This window comes from Sclerotinia sclerotiorum, genomic scaffold, assembly GCF_000146945.2.
Source record: "Sclerotinia sclerotiorum 1980 UF-70 scaffold_8 genomic scaffold, whole genome shotgun sequence".
Taxonomy (NCBI): Eukaryota; Fungi; Ascomycota; class Leotiomycetes; order Helotiales; family Sclerotiniaceae; genus Sclerotinia; species Sclerotinia sclerotiorum.
Window position 1 is genome coordinate 1,320,838 of NW_001820828.1, and position 23,438 is coordinate 1,344,275.

Consider the following 23,438-nt stretch of genomic DNA (forward strand, 5'->3'; position numbering starts at 1 on the left):
ATTTGCGCAAGATTCAAGAAGGTTTGAAAAATTTGAGTTGGAATGGGATGGTTTGGTTATGGGAAGTGGAGGTTTTGAAAGTCCAGGTTTGGCTTCGCATAGAAAGAGTCATAATACTCGGATGGCGAATTTTGAAACTCATCTTTTGGATTTGGAGGAAGGTGGTGGGGTATGTTTATTTTATTTTATTTCCTTTTTCCCTCTATTCTCAACACTCTTTTTTGGGACTTTTATGTCTCAATCATCTATTATCATATCACATGCTCTTGTTTTTTTTTTGTACACTCATATAATTTAATAATAATATCATGAACTAACACACATAAAAAAATTAGATACCCAATAGAACACAATTTAAACATGTCATCTTTGGCCCGCAACTCTGGTCCGGATATGAAGAGGCGTACTTCCCGGCGATTAGGGATGCGGTTGAAGTGGGTGATTGGGCGTTGGCTAAGGATTTGGTCGAGAAGACGGCGAGGATTATTAAGAGGGCTAGTTCGAAGATGGCGGATGGGTGATGGGGGGTGGTGGTGGTGTTGTTGTGGGTTATGAGAGGGGGAGAGGGGGGAGGGGGGAGGGAGAGAACATGAGGAAAGAGGAAAGGTGGGAGGGGAAAAGTAAGTCGAGTTAGTGGATGATGATGTTGAGGATGTGTGATGTGTGATGGATGGCCGCTTGATTATTATTATAAATACCTACCTAGGTATGTGTGGAGTTGTAGTAGTAGTTGTAGCAGTATATCGATTTTCAATTATCGATTATGGATTTTTGATAATTGATTTGGAATAAGGAATAAGGAAGAATTCTGGAATAGGAATTCAGAAATAAGGAATAAGGAATAAGATGGAATTCTGTAATTAAAATCATTAAATGAATAAATAAATAAATAGAGCTTTTTCTTTTTTTGGAATAAATGTATACATATGCTTTTATTGTATTGTATTGTGTAGTATTACACTTTTTTATTTGTTCAATGATTGGGTTTTACTTGATATAATGATTCTATTTCATTTCATTTAATTTCATTCCTTCTACTCTATCTTCTTGATTCAACTCAACTCAACTCAACTCAACTTAACTTAATTCGCTTCAATTCGCTGCATATTACATAATCTTTCTTTCTTTCTTTCTTTACTCCTTACATCCTCTCATCGATTCAGTCAATTCTCAGAATTCTCTGGATTCTAATAAAAAATCATAATCATGAATACGAATTAGAAGGATGTCAATATTATCCATCCATTCATTCATTCAACGACCTATCAATCCATTCATTCATAACAAATACATTCATGCAAGCATGTATCTCATCCAAAGGCCTCCCCTCCAAGTCCGCTCCCAGGCAAAATAAACCCCCACAAAACCCATCCCAGGCAATCCAGCCAACCCATCCTCATAAACCATACAAACACAAACACAAACCCAACACTCCACTCCACTCCACTGCACTACACTATCCAAAACTCCTCATATCATCCCAGAACATAAACCAGTAAACGAGTAAACGAACAAAATCTCAATACCCATACTCCTTTTCATGTCCCCAGTCCAAAAGACCCGAGCTAAACAAAGCTAAAGTGGAAAATTTTTATAACTCCTACTCCATTGTCCAATATCGATGCCAATGATTTGGATATGCTAAAACACAGTGGCTCATGAAAACATCAATGTGCCACAAAAACAAAAAACAGAGAAACAAGAATAAAAAGACATAAAAAATAGACGCTAATGATCTATCAAATCATTGTGTGCTGTTGTAAGGATGTGAATGTGTTCCCCCTTATTATTTAAAAAGAAGACTTTCATGCTTGTAATGAAACATTGCTCGTAGGAGATCCCTCTATATGTTCAGACTTTTGCAATTTTGCATCTCCCAATGTAATAGGAACTGCCAATGATTTATCCGGTAAAGGTTCACTTGCAGCTGCAGCCCGATATTCCTTTGCAGTCATTTTCGAATTTGCGTTTTCAGTGGTAGGTTTCGATAATTCTCTTAATGGTAAATCCGTACTTTGGCTCCTGTGTAATTGATGTACCACATTCGAAGAGCTAACAATTGTCGATAGTAGTGGCCTTCCTCCAACTGCTTCCTTCATTTCCATTTCCGAGTCTCGTATTGGAATATGTTCGGCTTTACCACGGGGTTTGCTACTAGAGGCTTTAGGTACGGTGATTGGAGATGGTTTTCGGGATCTTTTTGCAGTATAGTTATCTAATGAGCTAGAGGATTCCGGGGATGAACTCCTATTCCTGTCATGATATTGACCACGATTTGTAAAGGATCGAATTTCCAATTGTGAAGGTGTTTCACCACGTTGTACCTTAGCATCAATGAGCTTTTCCGTAACAATTCGACCTAATTGTCCCTCTGTACCTCTTCGACTGCTTCCATGACTACCAGCTCGGTTCCTACTACTGACTCTAACCTTACCTTCCATTACTTTTGCTGATGGAGGTGGTTGAATCATCCATCTCGTTTCTTCTTTACTCCTTGGTGCTGTACTGACAATTGGTGGATGTAAATCATTGACTGGTGGATTTCTCGCAAGATAATACGTTTCCGGATTTCCATCAGATCCATGCCTACTACTAGGTCTTCCATCCACCCCGAACATTCGTCCAGCAGATTCCGAGGCCCTTGTAATTGCATCCATAATCCTTTGTCCGGGCCCTTGTGTATCTCTACCCCAAAGTTCCTCATCTTCTCGCTGATATCGTTTTCTATTCCATCCTTCTCCAGATATTCGAGATCCTTCTTCAACCACCGTAGGACTGCTCCCAGGATCAGTACTCATCCCAACACTACTCGCATAACTACTCCCTTGTCCTGCCGTATTAAGTCCTCTCCGACTTCCGTTTTTATCCTTCTTATATCCCTTTTTACTCGGCGGACCGGGACCCATCATAATTTCTTCCGTCCAATATGGATTTGTTGAGAATGGTGAAGGATGCCTATACAGGCCTGGTTGTTCTGTTTCCAATGCATGTTTTTCGACTCGTTCTCGTTTCGCTTGTTCCTTTGCTTTTCTCCTATGGCTGATCTTGGCGCAAGTAGAGCAGGATAGTATATAGAATGCAACGGATTGTAGAGCGACATCTATAGACATGATTTTTCAATTCCTGATGTCGAGAGAGAAAAAGGGATATGGTGTGAAGTGAAAAGATAGTCGAAGAAGTTTAATGCATGAAAGTGACGTTGGGCGGTTCAATCATAATGTGGTTGCGGCTGTTTCGAATCGGAAAAGAGGATCTTCAAACAACCAGGAAAATGCTGGTTATAGTATATGGGATGGCTCCTTGAGATGATACCTTGGGAGGTGTAATGTAGATTGACTTTGTCTGTAATGATGAAAAAGCGAATTGAGTCCTGTTTAGAAGAGAAGGCTTCGTATAAAAGGTGTGATTGGTGACTTTTGGTGGCTTGTGGTGGAGGAACCTGCAAATCTTAATTCGTAATCATTGATCATCCAAACATCAAAATTGGATACTTTTGTAACGAATATGAATGGATGAGGTTCTAAAATGTAATTGAAGGATCGAAAAGATTGTATCAAATTACCCAAGTGGTTAATTCATTTGGAGGTAGTAGGTAGTAGGTAGTTTCTGTTTCTCTTTCCTGAGTCCAAGCGGAGGAGGTTGGAGATGGAATGCAGAAAAAAGGTGCTCACTATTCCAGATAGTGAAATGAATGCCAAATAGTATGTAGTTATACCTCGAGTTTTGGAGAAATAAGACTTATGCGCTGTTCTGTCTTGTAGAAACCTGGGGATATTGATTTGAAAAGAATAATGAGTTGTTATTTAAAGTGAGTGAGTGATGTGAGTGAGTGAGTGAGTGGTGAGTTGTGAGTGTGAGTGAGTGGTGAGCACTCGGAGCAGGTAGTGAGTGATGTCAGAGTTCAACTGACAAGTTTCGTGTTTCTGGATGGATACCTATAATTAACTGGCTTTGAATTGTCGGGCGTCGGGATCTGATGGAAGTGCGGAATACCAACTAAGGTAATTACTACTAAAGGATCCAATGTCTTTTAGTCACATATTCATACCTACATATATAACTAAGCCTTTTATCGATAATCAAGCACCAGGATGTCAAGGCCAAGCGATTGAATCTCCAATGAACCATCTCATGTGCAACGAGCGTTTTATGATATATCTGAAGAGTAATGTTTCGCAGCATATTTTGTTGCTCTAATGATCGCTTGTGAATGTTGTGAATGTGTAGTTAATATGTAGTGGAATGTAGTGGAATGTAAAGTTTAGACTACTTATTATTACTAGATAGGCTCATTCAATCAGATCAATCCCTCCCTACAAATAGCGGAGGAGGAATGAAAAGCGGATAAAGGTTAGAATAAGACGGGAAAATTGAGTTTCAAATCATGACTACTCCAAATAGAGGCATTGAATAACCAGGGCTATATCTCGGACCAATCTTTTTGACCTTTTAACCCTGTCCTCTCTCTATACATTCCATCCCTTGCTTTCCCCTTGTTGCCCGGCTCACCATGTTACCATCGCCACGAGGGGCAAAAGCTGTCATGTCTGAGAATGGTAGGTGGATAATCCGAGGTTGAGGCTGGTGTTTGTTGGTTGTCGATTTTATGTTTTAGGAATTTGCTCATATTGTTTAAGAATTATATCTGATATTCAATTCTTCTTCTCGTACACTCGAGAAATAAACTTCAAACCATCAAACAATCCTCTCTCATCTATCAAATCAATTGATATTCAGGGTCCAACATAATTCAGGACGATTAGATGATCCCCTCAACATTGATACCCACAGATCATACTAACTTAAGTAAGGGGAAAACTTTTTAGGTCCCTGCGTACACTGCTGCGTAAGTCCCTGATGAATCCTAAGCTTACTAGGTATTTACCTAGGTAGATACTGTATTTTGAAACACGAATGGAAACAGACGATCAAGATCTTGAGAAAGATTGAGATCTTTATACTAGATATATAAAACCAGATACACATACTAACACAACACACAACCAACCTCCTCAATCCAAAGCACCATCGCACCACCGTACCTGCAAACCCGGCGTTTTTAATGCAGCAAAATAACCTTATGCCATGTAACTTTAAACCTCTGCATGAGCATGATGCAAACCGAACTTCTGGAATTGTGAAAGAAAACTTTAATAACGGTATAGCATCATTAAGGTTACATTACGATCGGCTGCTTTTATGTAGCCTGTGCTGTGCACCGCGTATACCCTAATTTGATATTCATGTATGTATGTATCTACTTGCTGGGTATGTGGTTGATAGAGCAACGATGTGCATACACCTGTACGTAGATAGATAGATATGCCTAAGTAGTTATTGATGTTGCGAAATTGAGGCTTTTACCGGTATTGCTATTTTCTCTAATCGATAGAACGGATGGATGGATGGATGAATGGATAGATAGATAGTATTGCGACTTCTTGGGGTCATTATTCATAGTCATTTATTTACCGTATAATAAACACAACAATATGACAACCAGCGGTCAAAGTCACTAATCAATATTAATCCATACCTAGGTAACCTTACAGTTCGCTTTCACATCTACGGACTACAAAGTATAAGAAAGCATCACCAACCATCACGAGATCCAAGCACCAAATTACCTACCTAGTAAGATCTTACCTACTTACCTTGTATACTACTTAGGTAAGTACCTTCCGAGTACACAGTACATCACCATTATTCCTTATTTCCGGATTCCCGTACACCGACCTCTCGGTTCCAATTCCATTCTCCCATACAATCAAACTTCAAACTTCAAACTTCATAACCGCATAACCGAATATATATTACTTACTGTACAACGAACGTACTCTAATCGGTGTCGGGAATCCACAGGTATAGTAACAGCGACAAGTAACCAGCAAGTAATAAGTAACAACAACATTCATCCACAGAGCTAATAAATTATTTCATAGTGGAATGTACGATATTCATCGTGGTTTTCATAGAACCGGTATATGAATGAGAGTTACCCGAATACCGTGTACATACACACATAGCTACATACATACATACCTACCTACGTACTCGAATATCGCACCGCTATACACATCCATATATATATACAGCTTTCTCAAGATTCCTATCTAATAACAACCAAATCACGTCAGATCTAAGATCTAAGATATAAGAACGAGACATTGAGTTCTTGAGATCTATTAATTTAGCTTGGGAATAGGTATAGATAGGTACCGAGGTAATCCTGTAGGTAAGGTTATGGATTTCCCGATTCTACATTCTAAGTTAAGATTACATCTGATAAGCATATCAGGAATATGAATATCTCAAGATCTTACAATCACTAGTGAATTAGTTAGGTATGTGTGGACTATCTGTATATTTCCTTGGTTGATAAGTTCAATGGTATGATATATGTTTATTGAAACGGATTCTGAAGTAGATGGGTTGTTAATTTTATGATTTGATTTGATTTGATTTGGTTGGGCGGAGTTGGGATATAGATGTATGATATATCATATATCCGTAGAGCTGGTGGATTTACCTACCTACCTACCTATGAGATGATAAGAGTATAGAGTATGGAGAATAGCTAGATTAAATATGCGATGCTTTTCGAATTCCTTCATGTATCTCGTATCTTTGTCGTGGAAGGATGAAACGATGAAATGGATCTTGTGGTTTTTTTTGTTTTTATAACTTATAAGTTATAGCTTATAGGTATAGCTTATGAGTATAGGTAGTTTTGGAAGTAAGCTGTGATGATTACCTACCTAAGTAGGTATCAAACATATGAGGATGGATATGTACACGTGATCAGATTCTCTCATATCGAAGCTTTTTGTTTTAAATCTTAGAGGTTGGAATTTTGCAATGATTCGGAAATTGTCATTAATCAACTGGGTACTCAAAAACAGAAGAAGAAAAATACAGTTATATGATCTATCATCGTCAGTATAAGAGAACGAATATAGGACTCGGAATGTAGTAAAACGATCATCATCCTTCTACCCGTGGACCTGTATTATAAAGCATATCTAGAGTAAAGTGTATAAATTATTCCTTTCGATCAGTTGAAACTCGGAATCACAATCTATAATCTTATCATATTTGAAGTCCTGTTCCAGATGTCTAAACTATATATATCCTTTAAAAACGCTTCAGTAAAATAATTTTATATCCGTCATCCTCTACGAGGACGAATTCGAATATTCCAATAAACTCAATGACTTTCGCTAGACTCTAGCCGCAGCACAGTAGGTGTATATATCAGCAGTCCTTAAAAGAGAAAAGGCAGCAGGGAATATCATGCTAAATTATCAGTATTAGTATCGGCTAATTGGTCAGTAGATCATAGACATATATGTGGAATCTTCAAGCAAGTTTTCCTCGTTGTTCTTTGTTAGATGTGCTTATTCCGTCCTGTTCTGTTTTGAATAGATTAAAGGTTAAACTAGTATGTGAATGAAGATTTTGGAAGAGGGATGGGGTTGGCATGTGAAAGATTTTGGCAGAATCACAATGATTCTCGGCAAATGGGATGAGATAGGTAACGAGGGGCTTAGTTGTAGGGTAATAGAAGGAGGGATAGGATGGGATAGGTACTGAGGGGAAGGATTAGTGTAGGGCTTGTGCTTTTGGATAGGTTTTGGGTTTGAGGGGGACGTGGATTGGGATAGAGATGAGGCAAAGGTATTTGGGTGTGGGAGTTTGGTCATGTGAAGAGGGGGGAGGGGGGGGTATGGAGTTTGGAAATGGATAGATTGAGGGCGGATGAGAATGTGCAGCTGAGAATTGTGGAGGTTTGGAGGTTTCAAGGCTTTGCGATTGTGAGTTGTGGTCAAGTCGTTGGTAGTGATTGATGCGAATTGCTTGGGAGAAACCTAGTAGTATTGGGTGTGTTTATTTTGTGGTGATGGTGTTACATGAGGGATTGATTGAATGATCAAGTGCGCAACGCCAATTGCAGAAAATGTGGCTTGAGATGTCTGTGAAATTCTACTCAACTTGGCATTGAGTTGATGGGCTGACGGGGGTAGGTATCATAAAAGGCTTTCCAACTTTTAAAAGCCATTTACTCCAACTTTCAATCTGTCATGTTCAAATCGGATGTTCTCATTGTTCGAGATGCGGAGAGGATTCGACGTGATTTTGATAGAACAGGTAGATATTTTAAGAGTGCAATTATACTACTCAGCTATGCCGAATGGTCCTGTGGGCTGAGATGTATAGTTATAGGGACATATGACTGCGCAATTGAAGTATCTGAAGTAATCAGTAGTATTGATAATTTAACAAGATATATGAGCGAGCACTAGCAAGCTTATCTGCAACTCTTTACATCCGAGAGAATTAACAATCGTAATGCAGAGACTATTGAACGAGCAAAACCCATTACTCATACTAACTGCGAACATTGAAGACAAGAAACTGCATACAAGCTTGAATACTAATAAATGCAGAGTTAACAAGACGCTACAACTCTCGCGGATGAGGTTGCTTTTCATCGGCGCTAAGAACTTATCCTGTAGCTGTGTAAATTAATACAGATCTTCATGCTGGAGATGCATGTGAATACGTGAAACGGTACATCCCTGATTGCCATGTTTTTCCACTTTGGAAATGATAAGAGTCGCGTGGTGAGTGAGGTTTCAGCTGGTGGATGATGGGGACTGGGCTATGTGCTGAATCTTAACTAATACCTATCTAGTATTGTATTAGATACTCGTGTGGTCAGAAAATATAAGCTCTTCATTCTAAGCACATGCCATACAAAGAGAGGATGGACTAATAAGTAGATTGATTGCCTTTTACTTTTTAGTTGTATGAGGTAGGTACGTAGTTGAAATTTATTTTTCACATCATCTTCCGCAAAAAAGCAATAAATCCATTCTAATTGGTCAAAATACAAGATCTCATATCTAATCTTGACTAAATACGCAGCTCTACAGGGATTCCTACATTAGTGATCGCCCTTACTTTGATGGTCCGTGATTCTATGAAGAAGCTTAAGCTGCGCCAAATTTGATATCATCACAATTTCTTTGATGTTGACTATTGTTATGTACATATTGCTGTATTTAATTGCACTCTTGGCGTCAATAAGCCAAGAGAAAGTCGGGAAGATGTAAATTAACTTGGTTTCCAGATATCAATTGCAATTTTCATCCTTCAATCTTCTATTTTGTTGCCATTGTGACACTTACATACCAGGAAATGAGAATTTTGACTCATTTTGACGTTCTGTTCTGAGAAGTAAATTAACTCGCATACCGACAAAAGAAGGAAAGGACGGATAGTGAGTCGAAGTTGCACAAAGCATTTATATGACGGAATTGGATTCATCGGCAGGAACGCAAATCGTACTCGTATTGTCTACATCAAAGAACCTCCGCGTTCTGATATCCGCCTCTTCGCACGCACATTTCCAGCAGAGCAAACGCGCATATAATTGTCATCCTCATCTTCTCAACAGACTCAATCAAGGACAAACAAACAATGGCAGCTCACTATCGAGACGATATTATCCATGGTAGAGACCATCCCGATACTCACGCATCTGCAAATCGCTGGCGCCACCAAGAATCCACCGCATTTTCTCAACATGCAGCTTCCGCACCTCGAGAAGCGGATGGACGACATGAAGGTGGTGGTTTGACTAATTTTCTAAGAAAATCGCGAGTGGAAGGTCAAGGTTCATCTGGTCCGCATAAACCAATTATGCTAGCTGGGAATGCCCAAGGTGGAGAACTTGAAGCTGCAAGAAGGGAACAAGAGGAGTTGGAACAGAGAGATGCCATGAATGGAATACAAAGGGGAGGAGCTGGGGCAATGGTTAAGTGCGGTCCTTTGCTTAATTATAGACGTATGGAAAATGATGTTTGGTTTGGGAGTGTCTTGATTGTGGTCGATACACAGACAGTTAGTGAGGGTTGGGTACCGGAGTTGAGACTGAGAGTTTTGGAGAATGGTCAGTCTACGCAAGGTGGTATTGCAACTGGAACTCAAGATAGGAATTATCGTGGTGAAGCGCATGGAATCATTGATGGCGTGGATTACTCCCAGGATCGAAACCCTACACAGTCATCAAATGCTTACATACCAGATAATGCCGGACAATCCGATTCTTCCAGCAATGCTGATGAAGTCAAAATTAGAGGAGTCAAGCTATATGCGGATCTGGCAAACACTTTCTGGAGATTTTATCTCCAAGTTCCTATGCAACAAGAAGAAATCCAATGCGAGTACACGATTCCTGGGCTCACATTTGCTGAAGGAGGAAAGACGGATAGACAGAACTTTTTTATACCAGCGGTTTCGGAGAGTATGAGGGTAATGTTTCATTCTTGTAATGGATTTAGTGTGGGCACGGATACAGAGGCTTATAGTGGTGCTTGTCTTTGGAGAGATGTTGCCAGACAACACGAGGAGGCTCCTTTCCATGTTATGTAAGAAAATTAGGGTTTCGGGAAGGGTAAGTACTAACATTTGACAGGCTTGGCGGTGGAGATCAGATATACAATGATGGAATTAGAGTCAATGGACCTCTAAGACCTTGGAGTGATATCGGTAATCCGATAAAGAGAAGAGAACATCCTTTTCCTGAAAAGTTGAGAAGAGAATGTGATGATTATTATGTTAAGAATTATCTTCGCTGGTAAGTCAATTTTGGGAATGGAAAACTTTAGAGTCTGATTTGAAATACAGGTATACGACTGAGCCTTTCGCTGCGATGAATGGAAAGATTCCTCAAGTTAACATTTGGGATGATCATGATGTGAGTTTTGTTTTTCTATGATACAGTTTAGTTACTAACTAGCTAAATAGATCATTGATGGCTTTGGCTCGTACGTCGATGAATTTATGCGTTGTCCAGTTTTCCGTGGTATTGGTGGTGTTGCTCATAAATACTACTTAATATTCCAACATCATATTGCACCTCCAGCATCTACATTCACAACTGGTTTGTTATCCTCTAAGGTTCCAGCCTTTTAATGTAACTAAAATCTCTCAGATTCACCTCAGACAATGTCAGCAAATGGAGTTGGCCTTGATCCACGTCAGGTGGAGAACACATATGTGTTGGAGAATGACGTCCCTGATCCAAGTTATATTATTGGTGATAGCCCTGGTGTAAGTAATTTCAGGTCTTATTGATGTATTTGGCTAATCATCTTTTAGCCATATGTAGCAGAACGCTCTCGTAGCATTTACGCAAGATTGGGCGCGAGAATCGCATTCTTCGGTATTGATGCTAGAACAGAGGTAAGTTGCTAAAATTCATTCCTAAGTACTAAATTGACTCTTGACATAGCGTACACGTCACCAAGTGAACTATCCTGCAACATACAAGAAGATTTTCGATCGTCTAAGAGCAGAACTTACTGCTGCAAAAGCATCTCCAAATCCTGTTCAACACCTTATTGTTTTGCTCGGAATTCCTATTGCTTATCCAGTGAGTTTATCAAAATATGTTAATATGTATATCAATGCTAACACCAGTAGCGTTTGACATGGTTAGAGAACATTTTTTCGAGCCCCTTGATGGGCCCACTCAAATTTATGAACAAGCGATTTGGGTTTGGTAAGCGATATTCTATACACATCCTCATTCATAGCACCCTTACTAAGTTCCATCCATAGGTGGGAGTTTCTTCAATAACTTTGACGGCAGCGTTGATCTTCTCGATGACCTTGATGACCATTACACAGCACACACCCACAAAAGAGAACGACACTACATCGTCACACAGCTGCAATCTCTCGCTTCCCAATTTTCAGTACGCATCACCATCCTCGGTGGCGACGTACATCTCGCGGCCGTTGGTCGTTTCTATTCGAATCCCCACTTGAAAATCCCAGTCTCGAAAGATTTTAGATATATGGCGAATATCATTTCTTCAGCTATTGTTAATAAACCACCACCCCAAGCCGTTGCAAATTTATTAGCTAGAAGAAATAAAATCCATCATTTGGATAAAGAGACAGATGAAACACTCTTAAGCTTCTTTGACAGAGACCCAGGTGAAGATAAAAAGAGCGCTAAAAGTAACACCGTTACAATGCCTAGTCGAAACTGGGCAATCCTCACAGAGAACTCACGTTCCTCCGCATCCTCATCCAACCCTCCCAATCAAAACACCGACAACCCAACCACAGACACAGAACTCGACCTCTACGATCTCTCCCCCTCCGAAATCCCAAAAGATGGACATTCCCCCCTTCATCTAGGTGAGAAAGGAGCAGGTACCGCACATAAATCTGCAAATCCGAGCGAACATGGGAAATCGGGAGATGGTAGTTTGGATGTCGTTATTAGGGTTGAAATGGATCAGCATGATGCGGATGGAAAGACTAGGGCTTATGGCATGTCGGTGCCGGTTTTGAGGTATCAGGGCCCTCCGGTAGTGGTGGGTGAGGGGAGGAGAAGCTGGATTGGTAGTAGAGGGAGTTGGGGGAGTAGGGGGAGGAGTGCGGGGGGAAGTGAGGGTGAGGTGCTTAGATAGGTTGGTTGTTGCGCTGTGGGGGTTGTTTGTGAGTTGGGTAGGTGAGCGAGTAGGTGCTTTGCAATTGGAGGATGTGGTAATGGATGGATGGATGCATGCACGATACGTTACGGAATGATGGTGTATTTTTTTTTTGAGAGGAGATTGCTAGTCTGGAATAATAGTTCTTATATGTATACCTATGCTAATGAGATGGGGTGGGCTGCGCTGCATTAATGGATGGATGGGTAGATGGATGGGTAGATGGATGGAAGAGAAGTGAATATTTGATACCAGGGTCCGTTGGTCGTTTGTCGTTTGTCGTTTGTCGCTCTTTTATCTGTACTCGTACTTATACTCGTACTGGCTATTACATTCATAAATTAATCCTTGCTTTTCAAGGTTTCTGGTAATTTAATTGCTTGGTTGGTGTTTGATTTCTTTGAGGAAATTGTGGATATGGGATTGGGTATGGATATGAATGGGAATGGAAATGGAAATGGGAATGGGAATGGAAATGGGAACAGGAATGGAAATGGGATTTTCTTGGATTTTACTGTTATTTTTGTATGGATAGTTTTGTATGTATAGTATAGTATGGTGTGTATATGTACATTAATTTTGAATCTGTAGTGTCACCAAGTGTAGAGAGATTCGAGATTTTTGTACCTGGGGAGAGGGTAGGCGGGGGCTGGATGAGTGAGAAGTAAGATTGTCAAGACATCAGAGATTGATACACAACTCGTTCTTCGAAAGTGGAAGAATACTTCTCGCTTGTATAAAAACAAAGTTACTGCAGAGGCAATTAAAATTGAACAGGAGAGCAAGACTGGAGAGTTCGCAGAGCTTGCTTCTTACATGTTTGAAAGTTGGTAGTGGGGTTTTGGATTAATTACCTAAGTGTCAAGGAGGTAAGTAGGTTGACTAGGTACATGTAAGATCTTAATATATCACCTCTTTTCCCAACCGTAATTTTGAGTATTTTTATTGCTTATTTTGGGAAGTATAGGAATGTGATGGTGATAAAATGAAAAAGCAATGGTAGGGAAAATGGTATCTTAACGCCGCTTATGCGAATAACTTTTGGGATTTGAGGTTTGAGATTCAAGATTTTAAGTTTGAGATCTGAGATGAATGGGGTTGTGATGTGATGGTGTAATGTAGTGCGATCAGAGATAGGAAGAGCTGATCCGAAGAAAACAATAGTACTAGATTTACTCGTCTTACTATAATTATATCTCCAGTCCGACTAAATCCAAACCGGCCCGTCCCACCCAGCCCAACCGAGTCAACGTGCAACATAAGGTATTACCACACTCGAATCAGCTGCTTTGAGAGCTAAGGTGCTTGCAACAATTCAACATCATGCTGAGCTTCGCCAGCATAGTTATTCAATTTCATCGGGTAAGACTCAAGAACTAGATGTCACTCTCTTGAGTAGCAGCAGAAGCATCTCCCTTTGCCTCCTTTCATCCCTTCCTCGAATATTTTGGCACTTTTTTAGTTCGTTCTTAGAAGCTATTTACTCCGTGAACTTGTCGAGGAGCTTGATTATACATATGTGGCGAGATGGAGTAGTGGCCGGTGAGGTGAAGGTTGGATAAGTGGAGCAGTTATTGGGCAATCCGCTGCTATCACAATGATTGTGATTCTTTAATTGTTTGTAGATACTTGAAATGTATCACGTCATATAGTCGGTTCAGGATAATTCCCCCACGATACTTTTTTCAGCTGTGATTTGTTTGTATGCGATGGGTGGTTAATGCGTTTCCTGGAGCTGAAAATTTGATCTTGCAAAATTAGAATAAATGGTGATGGTTTGAATAAAGAGTTGACATGGCCCTGAAGTGCTTTTAATACATCTCCTCTTGTGGTCGACTTCATCGAAACTTTTGTTGAACAGTCATGCTCCCAAGATTATCAAAGATGCGATGTGCGTTCAAAGATGGTTATTATATCCTATAGATGCATACCCTCATCATCCTCATCCGCACCAGCATCTGCTCGCATACGTAATTCCATCGCTCGACGTAATGTTTCGTCATCCAATGTACCTCCCGTGTTTGTAGTTGTGGTTGTGGTTCCATTCGTGCTCGAGACTCCATTAGATCTTGACTGGCCATTCGTTGGTGCCGTTGCAGCTGCTGGTGTTGGATCCATTACAACCTCACCACCTACAATCCTTCCAGTAGTAAATGTTCCATCAGCCCAGGGATTACTCCTACTTTCTTCACCAGCAGGGGCTGTTCCATTTGTCGCAGGCGCAGGGGTAGCTATATCGGCTTCTGGTTTGGACTCGGCACCGGCTTCATATTCACCCCAAACTCCACCTCTACTCTCAATTTCGGTGCGGAGGAGAGAGATTCGAGTCTCCATACGGGTTATTACGACTTCGTTTTCGCGAATCGCATCGACACTATCAGAACCAAGTCAGTAGTTATTCCTAAGATTGCCTTCTCCGCGTATCCATGAATCATTGAAGGAGCCTGAGATAGATTAGCATACCAATCTTCATCCACTTTCCCATCCACACATTCAGGAGCTCTTCCTTCCGCAAAGGGCTTTAGTTGCTCATTGGAATAATCGAGATGTGCGATGGAATTGCGCAGCTCGGCGGCTTTGAGGTGCAGAGTGGACATGGGAAGGTCTTTGAGAGCTTCTGCAAAGGCGCCAGGGGAGATTGGAAGGGCATCGGCCGACATGGTCAGATTGAAGTAAATTTAAGGATTGTTTGTAGAGCTTCGGATGGTATAGAGGGGTTGAATGTAACTTTTGCGACTGTAATGAGTTTTGGAGTCGTAAAAGTTGGTGCTTTCTTGAGGATAATTGAGAAATATATGGACGCGTCACGTTCCTTAAGATTTATATTATGAATTCGAAATGCGATGAGCTGATAGTTGTATGTGAGAAATTGGAAGATATTTGAGAATGGAGGGGTTGAAGTTGAGGCAACAGCTGTGCGCGCGGAATTATCGCGAATTGGTCCGTGCATATATATTATTTTCTATGTTCTCTAAATCCATGCTTTAGCACAAGGACGTCGGATGACATATTAGTACACCGCAGCGGGGTTGTTTGATCCAATGATTCGAACTAAGATATGAAATAAAAACAAGAGTCTGAGGATGAATAGTCTTTGGCCTGCTGCACGCAGTTCGTGCTTACAGACTCGGACCACTTTGCAAACATGTAGAACAATTGATAGTTTGGTCTCGAGGCTTGCATATGGGACTGTACGACCATATTCGAGGCCTTCTATACCTTTTCGACAGAGGGAGTTGAGTTCAAGGAAACTCGATGGTGAAGGTTGTGGCTGGACAGGAGCTTTAGGGTTGCAATGCTCGAAGAGGTTTTATGCCTCGAAAAGGAGGGCACCAAAGATTCCGAGGAGTTCGACGTTATCTAATGAGTCACCTCCAAAGACTGGATCACAAAAAGCTGCATCTCCCAAGGTTGCGCCTGGAAAGACGATATATACGAAATATGGGCAATTACCAGCGGAATACGAAGATCAAATTGGTCTTGACTATCGAGAAGATCCGATAACAGAGGAGGAAAGCCAAGCAATTTTTGGGGGTGTGATGGATGTAGATTCGGCGGAGCAATTTCTTAGAGTTATACATGGACGAAGAGTAGCGGGAACACTGCCAGACCCCGATGAGCCTAGTTCTTTAGCATATTGGGAGGAAGTTGCACAAAAGAGCGCATTAGCATGGCTAAGGAAGAATGTTCCTATTGATGAGGATGAGAATGCAACGTTAAGAGCCGAACATGAACTCGCCGAGATGGAGGGAGGTATTGATGAAGACCCTAAGAAGATTGGTATATATGTACCGAATGTTGGAGGAGGTCTAACGAGGGGAGGAAAAATCAATGTCAATCTGTATAAGTCAAACGATTCGAAAGGGCCAGCACAAGAGACCAAAAGTGTATATGGTGACAGTGGATTAGATGCCATTAGAAAAGCCAACGAAGCAAAATTCGCTGCTCAAGAGAAGAAAAGACAGGAAGAGCTGAGCCAAGCAGATGAGGCCCCACAAAATACAGGCACATTAGATCACGTCAAACCTCGATCACGAGTAGAACTTCGTCGAAAAGGTGAAAATCCCTGGCTCAAATATTACGAAAAAAAGGCTCAAGAAACTGCACCTGAGGTCGTTCCTGAATTGTCTGCCTTTACTCGTCTTTGGCCATCCACTTTAGTTCTCCTTCTAACAATTGGAGTCTCGTGTACTTTGGCACATTTCTACATACCTCCCCAAAGAGCCGCTCGCATGTTTCCGGAAATTCCACCTGCAGTAGCCACAATATCTACACTCCTCGTAGCTAATGCCGTGGTGCTTTTCCTTTGGCGTGTTCCACCTGCTTGGCAAATGCTCAACAAATACTTTATCATTATTCCTGCCTACCCTCGAGGATTATCAATGGTCGGATCTGTCTTCTCTCATCAAACCTTCTCTCATTTCCTTCCAAATATGGCCTTCCTTGCCATCTTCGGAGTCCAGCTCCACGACGAAATCGGCCGTGCTAATTTCCTTGCCCTCTATTTCTCCATGGGTGCAACAGCTTCTTTCGCTTCATTAGCATGGTGGGTGTGGAAACGCGCTTTTGTTTCGTCGACTCTAGGTGCTTCGGGTGCAGTCTGTGGTGTCATGGCGGCTTTTTTGTGGAATAAGAAGGATAATGGTGTTAGCTTTTTTGGCTTAACTCCGGAGGTTCCTTCATGGTTAGTGCTAGGACTCCTTTTTGGACTGGAGATCTTCTCGTGGAGGAGAGTGAGCAAGCTTGCTAAGAAACAGATCTTGGATCATCAGTCGCATCTTACCGGGTATACAGCGGGTGTTGCGGGGACTGAGGTCATTAGGTGGAGGGAGAGAGTTAGGAAGAGGCAGGCTGAAGAGAGAAGCAGAGATATTGAGGGGGTGATGAAGTGAGAGGTTGTTGTAATTATATATTGCCTGAGGCACTTGTCTTGGGAAAATACGTGTATATATAGAAGGGAAGTATTACCTACTCATTGCCATGGTGTAATCAGTCAACCGAAAATGCACATAAAGCTTTTTGCAGACCATCTCAGCTCGCGGCTATGGCATGATTCTGCACATTCTTAACCCATATCCCTCGAAGCCTCAACAACGAACATTTTTGCAAATCAATCATAGAAACCAACATCCGAAAAAAACCGAAAATATGAAATGTACAAACCCGAAGAGGATGCTTGGGTAACTGAACAGGGGTACTGCAAATGGTGGACTATTCCTAAAATAAGAATGGTGGGTTGATGACTAATCTTTTCGTTGACGTTTGACGTCGAGTTGAGGAAAGAGCTGAGGAAGATGAAAAAGGAAAGGAATAGGAAAGCATGTACGGGGTGTTTGTTTCATAAGTGGTACTGTTTAAGATGGCAGGCGCAGGCGCGAACGGAATAATGAGAGTGATGAGAGTAATTCAAATGATAATAACTGGAAGGGTTGACGGAAGGAAAGAGAAACAACGTCATTCATTTCGAGCGATGTCGCTTATGAAAGCTTCTCTGATATGAGAAGTCTTCGTTCGTAAATCCGGTTAGTTACTCTATTCATCACATACCGAATTTATGTCATGAAAGCTTCGTTTGTAGGGAGATCAAAGAGATTGTAGAGATTGAACGGCAAATAGTGAGATAGGAGTTGATGGCTTACTACATCAGCCATCAATGCATTTAAGTGGCACCAACAAGCCCAAGTTCGACCAACAAGTGGATTGAGATGGCTTATGCTGGTTGGCTGCATGAGATGAGGGGTTGTTTGCTGTTCATTTCGGGTTGGTGGTGAGAGATGCAGGAACTTTATGCGCTTTCATGGTTGAAGAGTATCATCGGCTGGGTTTCGTTTCTTTTGTTGTTTGTTTTCCCGTTGGTGAAATATATTTCGAGGAAATGTTTCAGTGGGTACATTTAGTGATACTACTTGATACCATGTCTGATTGTCAGATCTGGTGATCATGTAGACCACCCAATAGAAGGAAGCTTGCATTTATTCCTGGAGGAAGTGGAGGTAAAGGCATCATCAGATAAAGCAAATTGGCTGCTACATTCTGCATCCAAGTGATCATGCAAGGATAATGGAAGAATGTATAATTTGATTTGAGAGATTGAAGTTCAAGGGTATCGTAATTCGGCTTCGTAATAATCTTTCCAAAGCTGAAAGAGAAGAAAAGTGAGGCTGTTGGGCAACAAATAAGTATTTGAATCGGGATCAGAGACTCGTCGATTGTCAAGTGGGAATTGGAACGTTAAGGATGTTTGAGGCCTACAACCCTTCAACATCCAATCAACCAACATCCAGCCCTTCAATATCATTTAATTGTCGAATCTTAATCAAACTATCGGAAAGTGATATGCGTTACTAGGTAACCATGGCGTGCTAGGTTTTGTTTTGTTGATTCTGCGCTAGTGGGGCTTATATTTCTCCTCTTAATTTGACTTGACAACCATCTCCAAACATCCTGCTCGCCTCAACAAGAACCCTCCATCTCGATACCTCTCAACTTAGTTACAATTGTCCCATTTATCCCTTCAATATTGCCTCAATTGAATTCCAACATTAATTTGCATCGCATTCATCTGTCGCCATGGCGACTTCAACGAATCCCATCATGGAATCTTTGATCAATCATATTGTTCTCCCGCCGCGTCTTCCTGGCAGGGACGACAGAAATGAAAAATTAGAGAACGGCCTCATAGATCATTTTATCACGGCTTCAAAGGCCATGAGAGATATTACGAATGACAAACTCTCCGAGAATTGGGATTGGGTTCGTCGATCGTTGGAAACCGCAAAAGTCTTAAATGCTCGAGGAAAACTGACGAAAGCTACACTCTTATCCGAGTTCCGATCTCTCCAGCAGAATGTTTACCTGATTCTCAATATTGCGGAGCAGAATGCAGCTTTACTTATTCATTGGTATGTTTCAAGTTTTTACAATTATTTACATAAACTCTGTATGCATTTCGTACATAAGAAATACTTGCTAAAACTATTGAAAAGTATCGAGGAGCGCGTAGTCTTCGAATGTATGGAAACATCTGCATCGGCAGAGGATGTGTTAGATGCGGAGAATGCCTTAGAATGGGATTTTCCTGGGTATGCCGTCGATGTTCCATTGTCAACATTCCGCCAGCCCGATTTCCTAGAAGAATTGGCCGTTTTCTTGGAGCAAGCTAGTACTGAGTCAATCAAACGATTCGCCGCGAGAACTTTTAAAGCTGGCTCGCTTATTATCGAAGCACGCGACAGTGCCTCTTGCGCGCTCATATCACAGATGCTCATGACACTATTGGAAGGCAATGGTCGGAGGATTTATCCTTCAATTCTAAAGAAGCGAGTTCGAGACGATGTGGTATGGTTTAATGCCGAAAAGCCATGGAGACGAAACCCTCTTTACCTCGTACTGCGAGTCGCCCTCCAAAGACAGCTATATTCGATGTCAGATTTTGGCCGGACGCAGTATAAATTTATGAGATGCCTAGCTATGGCACAGGTTCTTGAACTAAGCATCCACGGCGTTAATCTCGAGTTACTAGCATTCTTAAAAGCCAAGCTATGCCGACGGCTTGCCAAACTCGAAAATGATGGCGATAAAGAATCGAGCGCCCTAGGAGCTATTCATGAGCAAACATTCATAACCTTGCGACCCATTTTTCAGAAAGCAATTCGGCGGGCCTCGGAACATATCGAATTGGAGTGGGTAACTTTCAAGCAGTCTAACCAGCGACCAGTCATGCCACTGCCAAGACGTGCTGCTGATCGTGATTTGGACTTAACTCTCCCCAACAGCGGTGTTTATCTGCAGCGCATCATGGCCGAGGCTCTGCGTGTACCTCCGCGAACGCACAGCCGTCTTTCTGTAGACGTATCAGCAGCTGCCTCTAGGAAGATTGGGAATTTCGGAAACCGCTATATCGAACTTAGCGACATGGAAAGTAGCATTGAGTTGAAAAATCGTCCTCCATCTGCTTCCATTACTGAAAACGAATCACGCTGCAGGGAGGTTTCTAAACAAATAAACGCATACCTCAATGCATCCAAAGGTGCTTATTCTGCTAACTCGGAAGAACGCTCTATAATGCTATTGAGCATCATGGAGCTTTGGATGTCTTTGGATAAGTGTGCATGCGTTGTTTATCCATTACTTCGAGAGTTTCATCCTCTCTTCACGTCTGAGATGTTGGATGTCTTGCAGCTGTCTCTATTTAAAGATATGTGCCGACTGCAGAAAGTCCAGGAATATTTGCAAGGTCGCTGCAGAACTGCGGTTAGCAATAGCGGATACAGGACCATCTTTGAGGACCCAATACAAGGCTGCTTTGCCGATCGCTATTTTACCGAGTCTGATGAAGCTTCAAAGATGGAAGATCTCCTTGAGACTATCGAGTTTGATGCAGAGCAGTTACGCCAGAAAAAAGAAGCGGAGTGGCTGAGAATGAGTCAGGGATATGATACTCATATCAAGAGGATCAATGAGAGCACATGCATTTACACTCTTGAAGGACATAGTCGGGATTGCTTAAAGTGCTCTCTTGAAAGGGAAGCCAAAAATTTTAGAATTGAGGTGAGATGGGCCATGACTGCAATGTTTTTTTTTTTTTTTTTCGCTTTGTACTACCTTTTATTTGTGAATTCATGCTTACTGGAACTATAGGTCCACGAGCATCCTTTGCCTTCAGATCCAACTCGAGTGAAGGTGGTTATCTTTGAGCTATCCTGTCCCTATACATTCTCGCGTTATCGAGATATAACTTGGAAGATCTTGTCAGCTTTAGCTTTTTCAACAAAACAAGGTGGTAGCTCAAAGCCTCCGGCAAGTGGATTCCACTGCATCCCTTTCAAATGAGTGGACAAAACTAACTGTACTTTAGGCACTTTTGAAAGATTATCCGGGACTTTCGAGATATATGAGGAATGGAGTACATGGGATTTCATTGGGATCGACAACAAAAAGATTTCACAAAACTCAGTTAGTTGACTCTTCCAGCCTAATTCACGCAGATCTAAGACCTCAATTACTGACTCATATATCTTAGCTATCGCATGGTTATGTTCCCTGTTGATATTGATGATGTATGTCCTTCTAATAGCTTGAGGTTGTCGTACTACGACGTTTCTTCCCAACTATGGCCAGGCCGAGAGTTTCAAATCGAAAGACCTTCATTTTCACACCATTTCCAGTTCACATTACCCCAAAGCTCGCCATTCTCGATGCTTTTGCCGCACCTGTCTGCCAACAGGGACGGGTGTTCGTCGTACGAGGTCGTTGCAAGTCAATCTCAATGTCCTAAAGGTCTCAATGTTCATGAGTTTGTGGCCTATCAAGCACTATTTTCAGGCAAAGCTTGCCGTCTCACACAGTTGCTGGTGGAACTTGGATCTCAGAGTCTAAACTTTAGTACTGAATCAATGGCTATTCTAGTCTCGCGTCTAGTACTTGAAGCCGGACCTCATCATGACGGCGATTCTTTGCGTGTCATCCATCAGTCATTCCGAGATAATACCTTCTGTTCTAGGATGTTGGAGCAATTGCATCTGAGGTTGAGAAACATGGAGTCAAACTACCGAGAGAATCATGCCATGCAAACAATATTGACCATACTTTTACGTATGAAACAGCTTGCAACTCCCAATGTTGCCAATTTAGCCTCCAAATTACTCCACACTGCTCGGTCAATTACCGCATCTTGGGTCAAGGTTCTCAGAGAAGAAATTAGGCAGGCAATAGATTCTGATACCGCTTCCAGATGCCAAACATATTGTTTATGGGCTGCTTTACTCTGTCGGCGAACATTTTTTCATCAAAATGATGCACTACTAGATCCAGAAGCTCTCCGTTGTTTTATCGAATGCTCAATCACGCTGCAAGATAATCTTTCTAATGATCCTGCCCTGGCCCCGGCTGGGCTCAAGAATGCTATCATTCGAGATTTGAAAGCTGTCTATCATATGCGACATCTTCTACGGGAATCTCTGCTTGCTAGCCCTCAATCTCTACTGCTAGCAGTGGGCATTGTCTGGCCACTACCAGAAGGAAGTGAGCCACGTGTATCTTCAACGTTGATTTTTGATTGCCCTGAAAAATGGTGGGTTTATGCAAAAATCGTTAGTTCGGCTCTCATGAAGGAACAAACACTGAGTTTCCATCTATTCTACGGTTACCTCTTGATAGATGGTCAGCCTCTGGGAATGCTTCCGGCTGATTATAGAGCATCGACCATTCTGAAAGATCTCTTCGGGGATGTCAACCTTCTCACCTTTCCTTCATCGTTGCCCGGCTCCAAGTTCCAGTTAACAAACGATCAGTTCGGTCATACCATTCATCTTGGGTCTCGCGATGGAAATGTCGTTGTTCGAGCCTGTTTAGGAAATACCATTCTGGAGTTTATACCCAGTCGGGTATTTCACACTGGGTCCAATTATGATTTGCCAATACCATTATTGTTCGATTGTGTTCAGTAAGTTTTTTGAATTCGTACACAACTACCTGTTAGAACTGACAATCTGCAGCTGGCTCAACCTAACGACGGGGATCATCGAAATCCGGCAGAGACCCCATATATGGAGATTCAAAGATAGCAATTGGCATTTGAATATACGAACTCGTGCAGCCTATCGTCGTCACTCCCGCTTGGTCGATCCGTTTAGCCCAACATTCAAACGCGTCCACAGGATCCTTGAATATTTCGAGGAGCCAGGCTACCTGACAGTCTATCAGCCGCTGAGAAACAACCTCACCGTTGAGATTAAACGCCTATCTTTGTCTTTCATAGTTAACAACAAGAAGTATCTTGAATCATCTCAGTTGCACGCGGAGATAGATGCTGATCAGGACTGTGGGGCTTGGTATGGACTACGCAGCAAAATCGTACTCAGGGATACTATTAATCCACGAGTGCGTAGTATTCTTGTTCCGTTGCCTGGCGAATATCCCAGCAGT

General features: G+C 41.7%; 7 protein-coding genes across 7 annotated transcripts in view; 5 read left to right on the forward strand and 2 right to left on the reverse strand.

Annotated features, from left to right (window-relative positions):
• SS1G_06819 (hypothetical protein) overlaps nucleotides 1-521 on the forward strand; it is a gene marked incomplete at both ends in the record, with an annotated part of 2,839 nt that extends 2,318 nt beyond the window's left edge. The window contains 2 exons of the mRNA XM_001592528.1: nucleotides 87-169; nucleotides 336-521. Of these exons, the coding sequence (XP_001592578.1) occupies nucleotides 87-169; nucleotides 336-521 (269 nt within the window). The remainder of the gene's footprint in view (nucleotides 1-86; nucleotides 170-335) is intronic.
• A 1,284-nt stretch (nucleotides 522-1,805) lies between these two features.
• Nucleotides 1,806-3,110, reverse strand: SS1G_06820 (hypothetical protein; the record flags this gene model as incomplete). Its single annotated transcript, XM_001592529.1, has 1 exon — nucleotides 1,806-3,110. One exon carries the CDS (start codon nucleotides 3,108-3,110, stop codon nucleotides 1,806-1,808), a length of 1,305 nt encoding a protein of 434 aa, XP_001592579.1.
• A 4,629-nt stretch (nucleotides 3,111-7,739) lies between these two features.
• Nucleotides 7,740-8,405, forward strand: SS1G_06821 (predicted protein; the record flags this gene model as incomplete). Its single annotated transcript, XM_001592530.1, has 2 exons — nucleotides 7,740-7,814; nucleotides 8,304-8,405. 2 exons carry the CDS (start codon nucleotides 7,740-7,742, stop codon nucleotides 8,403-8,405), a joined length of 177 nt encoding a protein of 58 aa, XP_001592580.1.
• A 1,078-nt stretch (nucleotides 8,406-9,483) lies between these two features.
• On the forward strand, nucleotides 9,484-12,491 carry SS1G_06822 (hypothetical protein; the record flags this gene model as incomplete). The annotated part of the gene is made up of 9 exons (XM_001592531.1): nucleotides 9,484-10,433; nucleotides 10,481-10,642; nucleotides 10,693-10,762; nucleotides 10,813-10,948; nucleotides 11,000-11,118; nucleotides 11,167-11,250; nucleotides 11,300-11,440; nucleotides 11,491-11,569; nucleotides 11,629-12,491. 9 exons carry the CDS (start codon nucleotides 9,484-9,486, stop codon nucleotides 12,489-12,491), a joined length of 2,604 nt encoding a protein of 867 aa, XP_001592581.1.
• A 1,938-nt stretch (nucleotides 12,492-14,429) lies between these two features.
• SS1G_06823 (hypothetical protein) lies at nucleotides 14,430-15,172 on the reverse strand (the record flags this gene model as incomplete). Its single annotated transcript, XM_001592532.1, has 2 exons — nucleotides 14,430-14,886; nucleotides 14,976-15,172. 2 exons carry the CDS (start codon nucleotides 15,170-15,172, stop codon nucleotides 14,430-14,432), a joined length of 654 nt encoding a protein of 217 aa, XP_001592582.1.
• A 423-nt stretch (nucleotides 15,173-15,595) lies between these two features.
• SS1G_06824 (hypothetical protein) lies at nucleotides 15,596-17,404 on the forward strand (the record flags this gene model as incomplete). The annotated part of the gene is made up of 1 exon (XM_001592533.1): nucleotides 15,596-17,404. One exon carries the CDS (start codon nucleotides 15,596-15,598, stop codon nucleotides 17,402-17,404), a length of 1,809 nt encoding a protein of 602 aa, XP_001592583.1.
• A 1,678-nt stretch (nucleotides 17,405-19,082) lies between these two features.
• On the forward strand, nucleotides 19,083-23,223 carry SS1G_06825 (hypothetical protein; the record flags this gene model as incomplete). Its single annotated transcript, XM_001592534.1, has 7 exons — nucleotides 19,083-19,414; nucleotides 19,499-20,765; nucleotides 21,153-21,194; nucleotides 21,370-21,467; nucleotides 21,535-21,571; nucleotides 22,118-22,956; nucleotides 23,217-23,223. The coding sequence occupies 7 exons, from the start codon at nucleotides 19,083-19,085 to the stop codon at nucleotides 23,221-23,223; spliced, it is 2,622 nt and encodes an 873-aa protein (XP_001592584.1).
• Nucleotides 23,224-23,438: the final 215 nt, after the last annotated feature.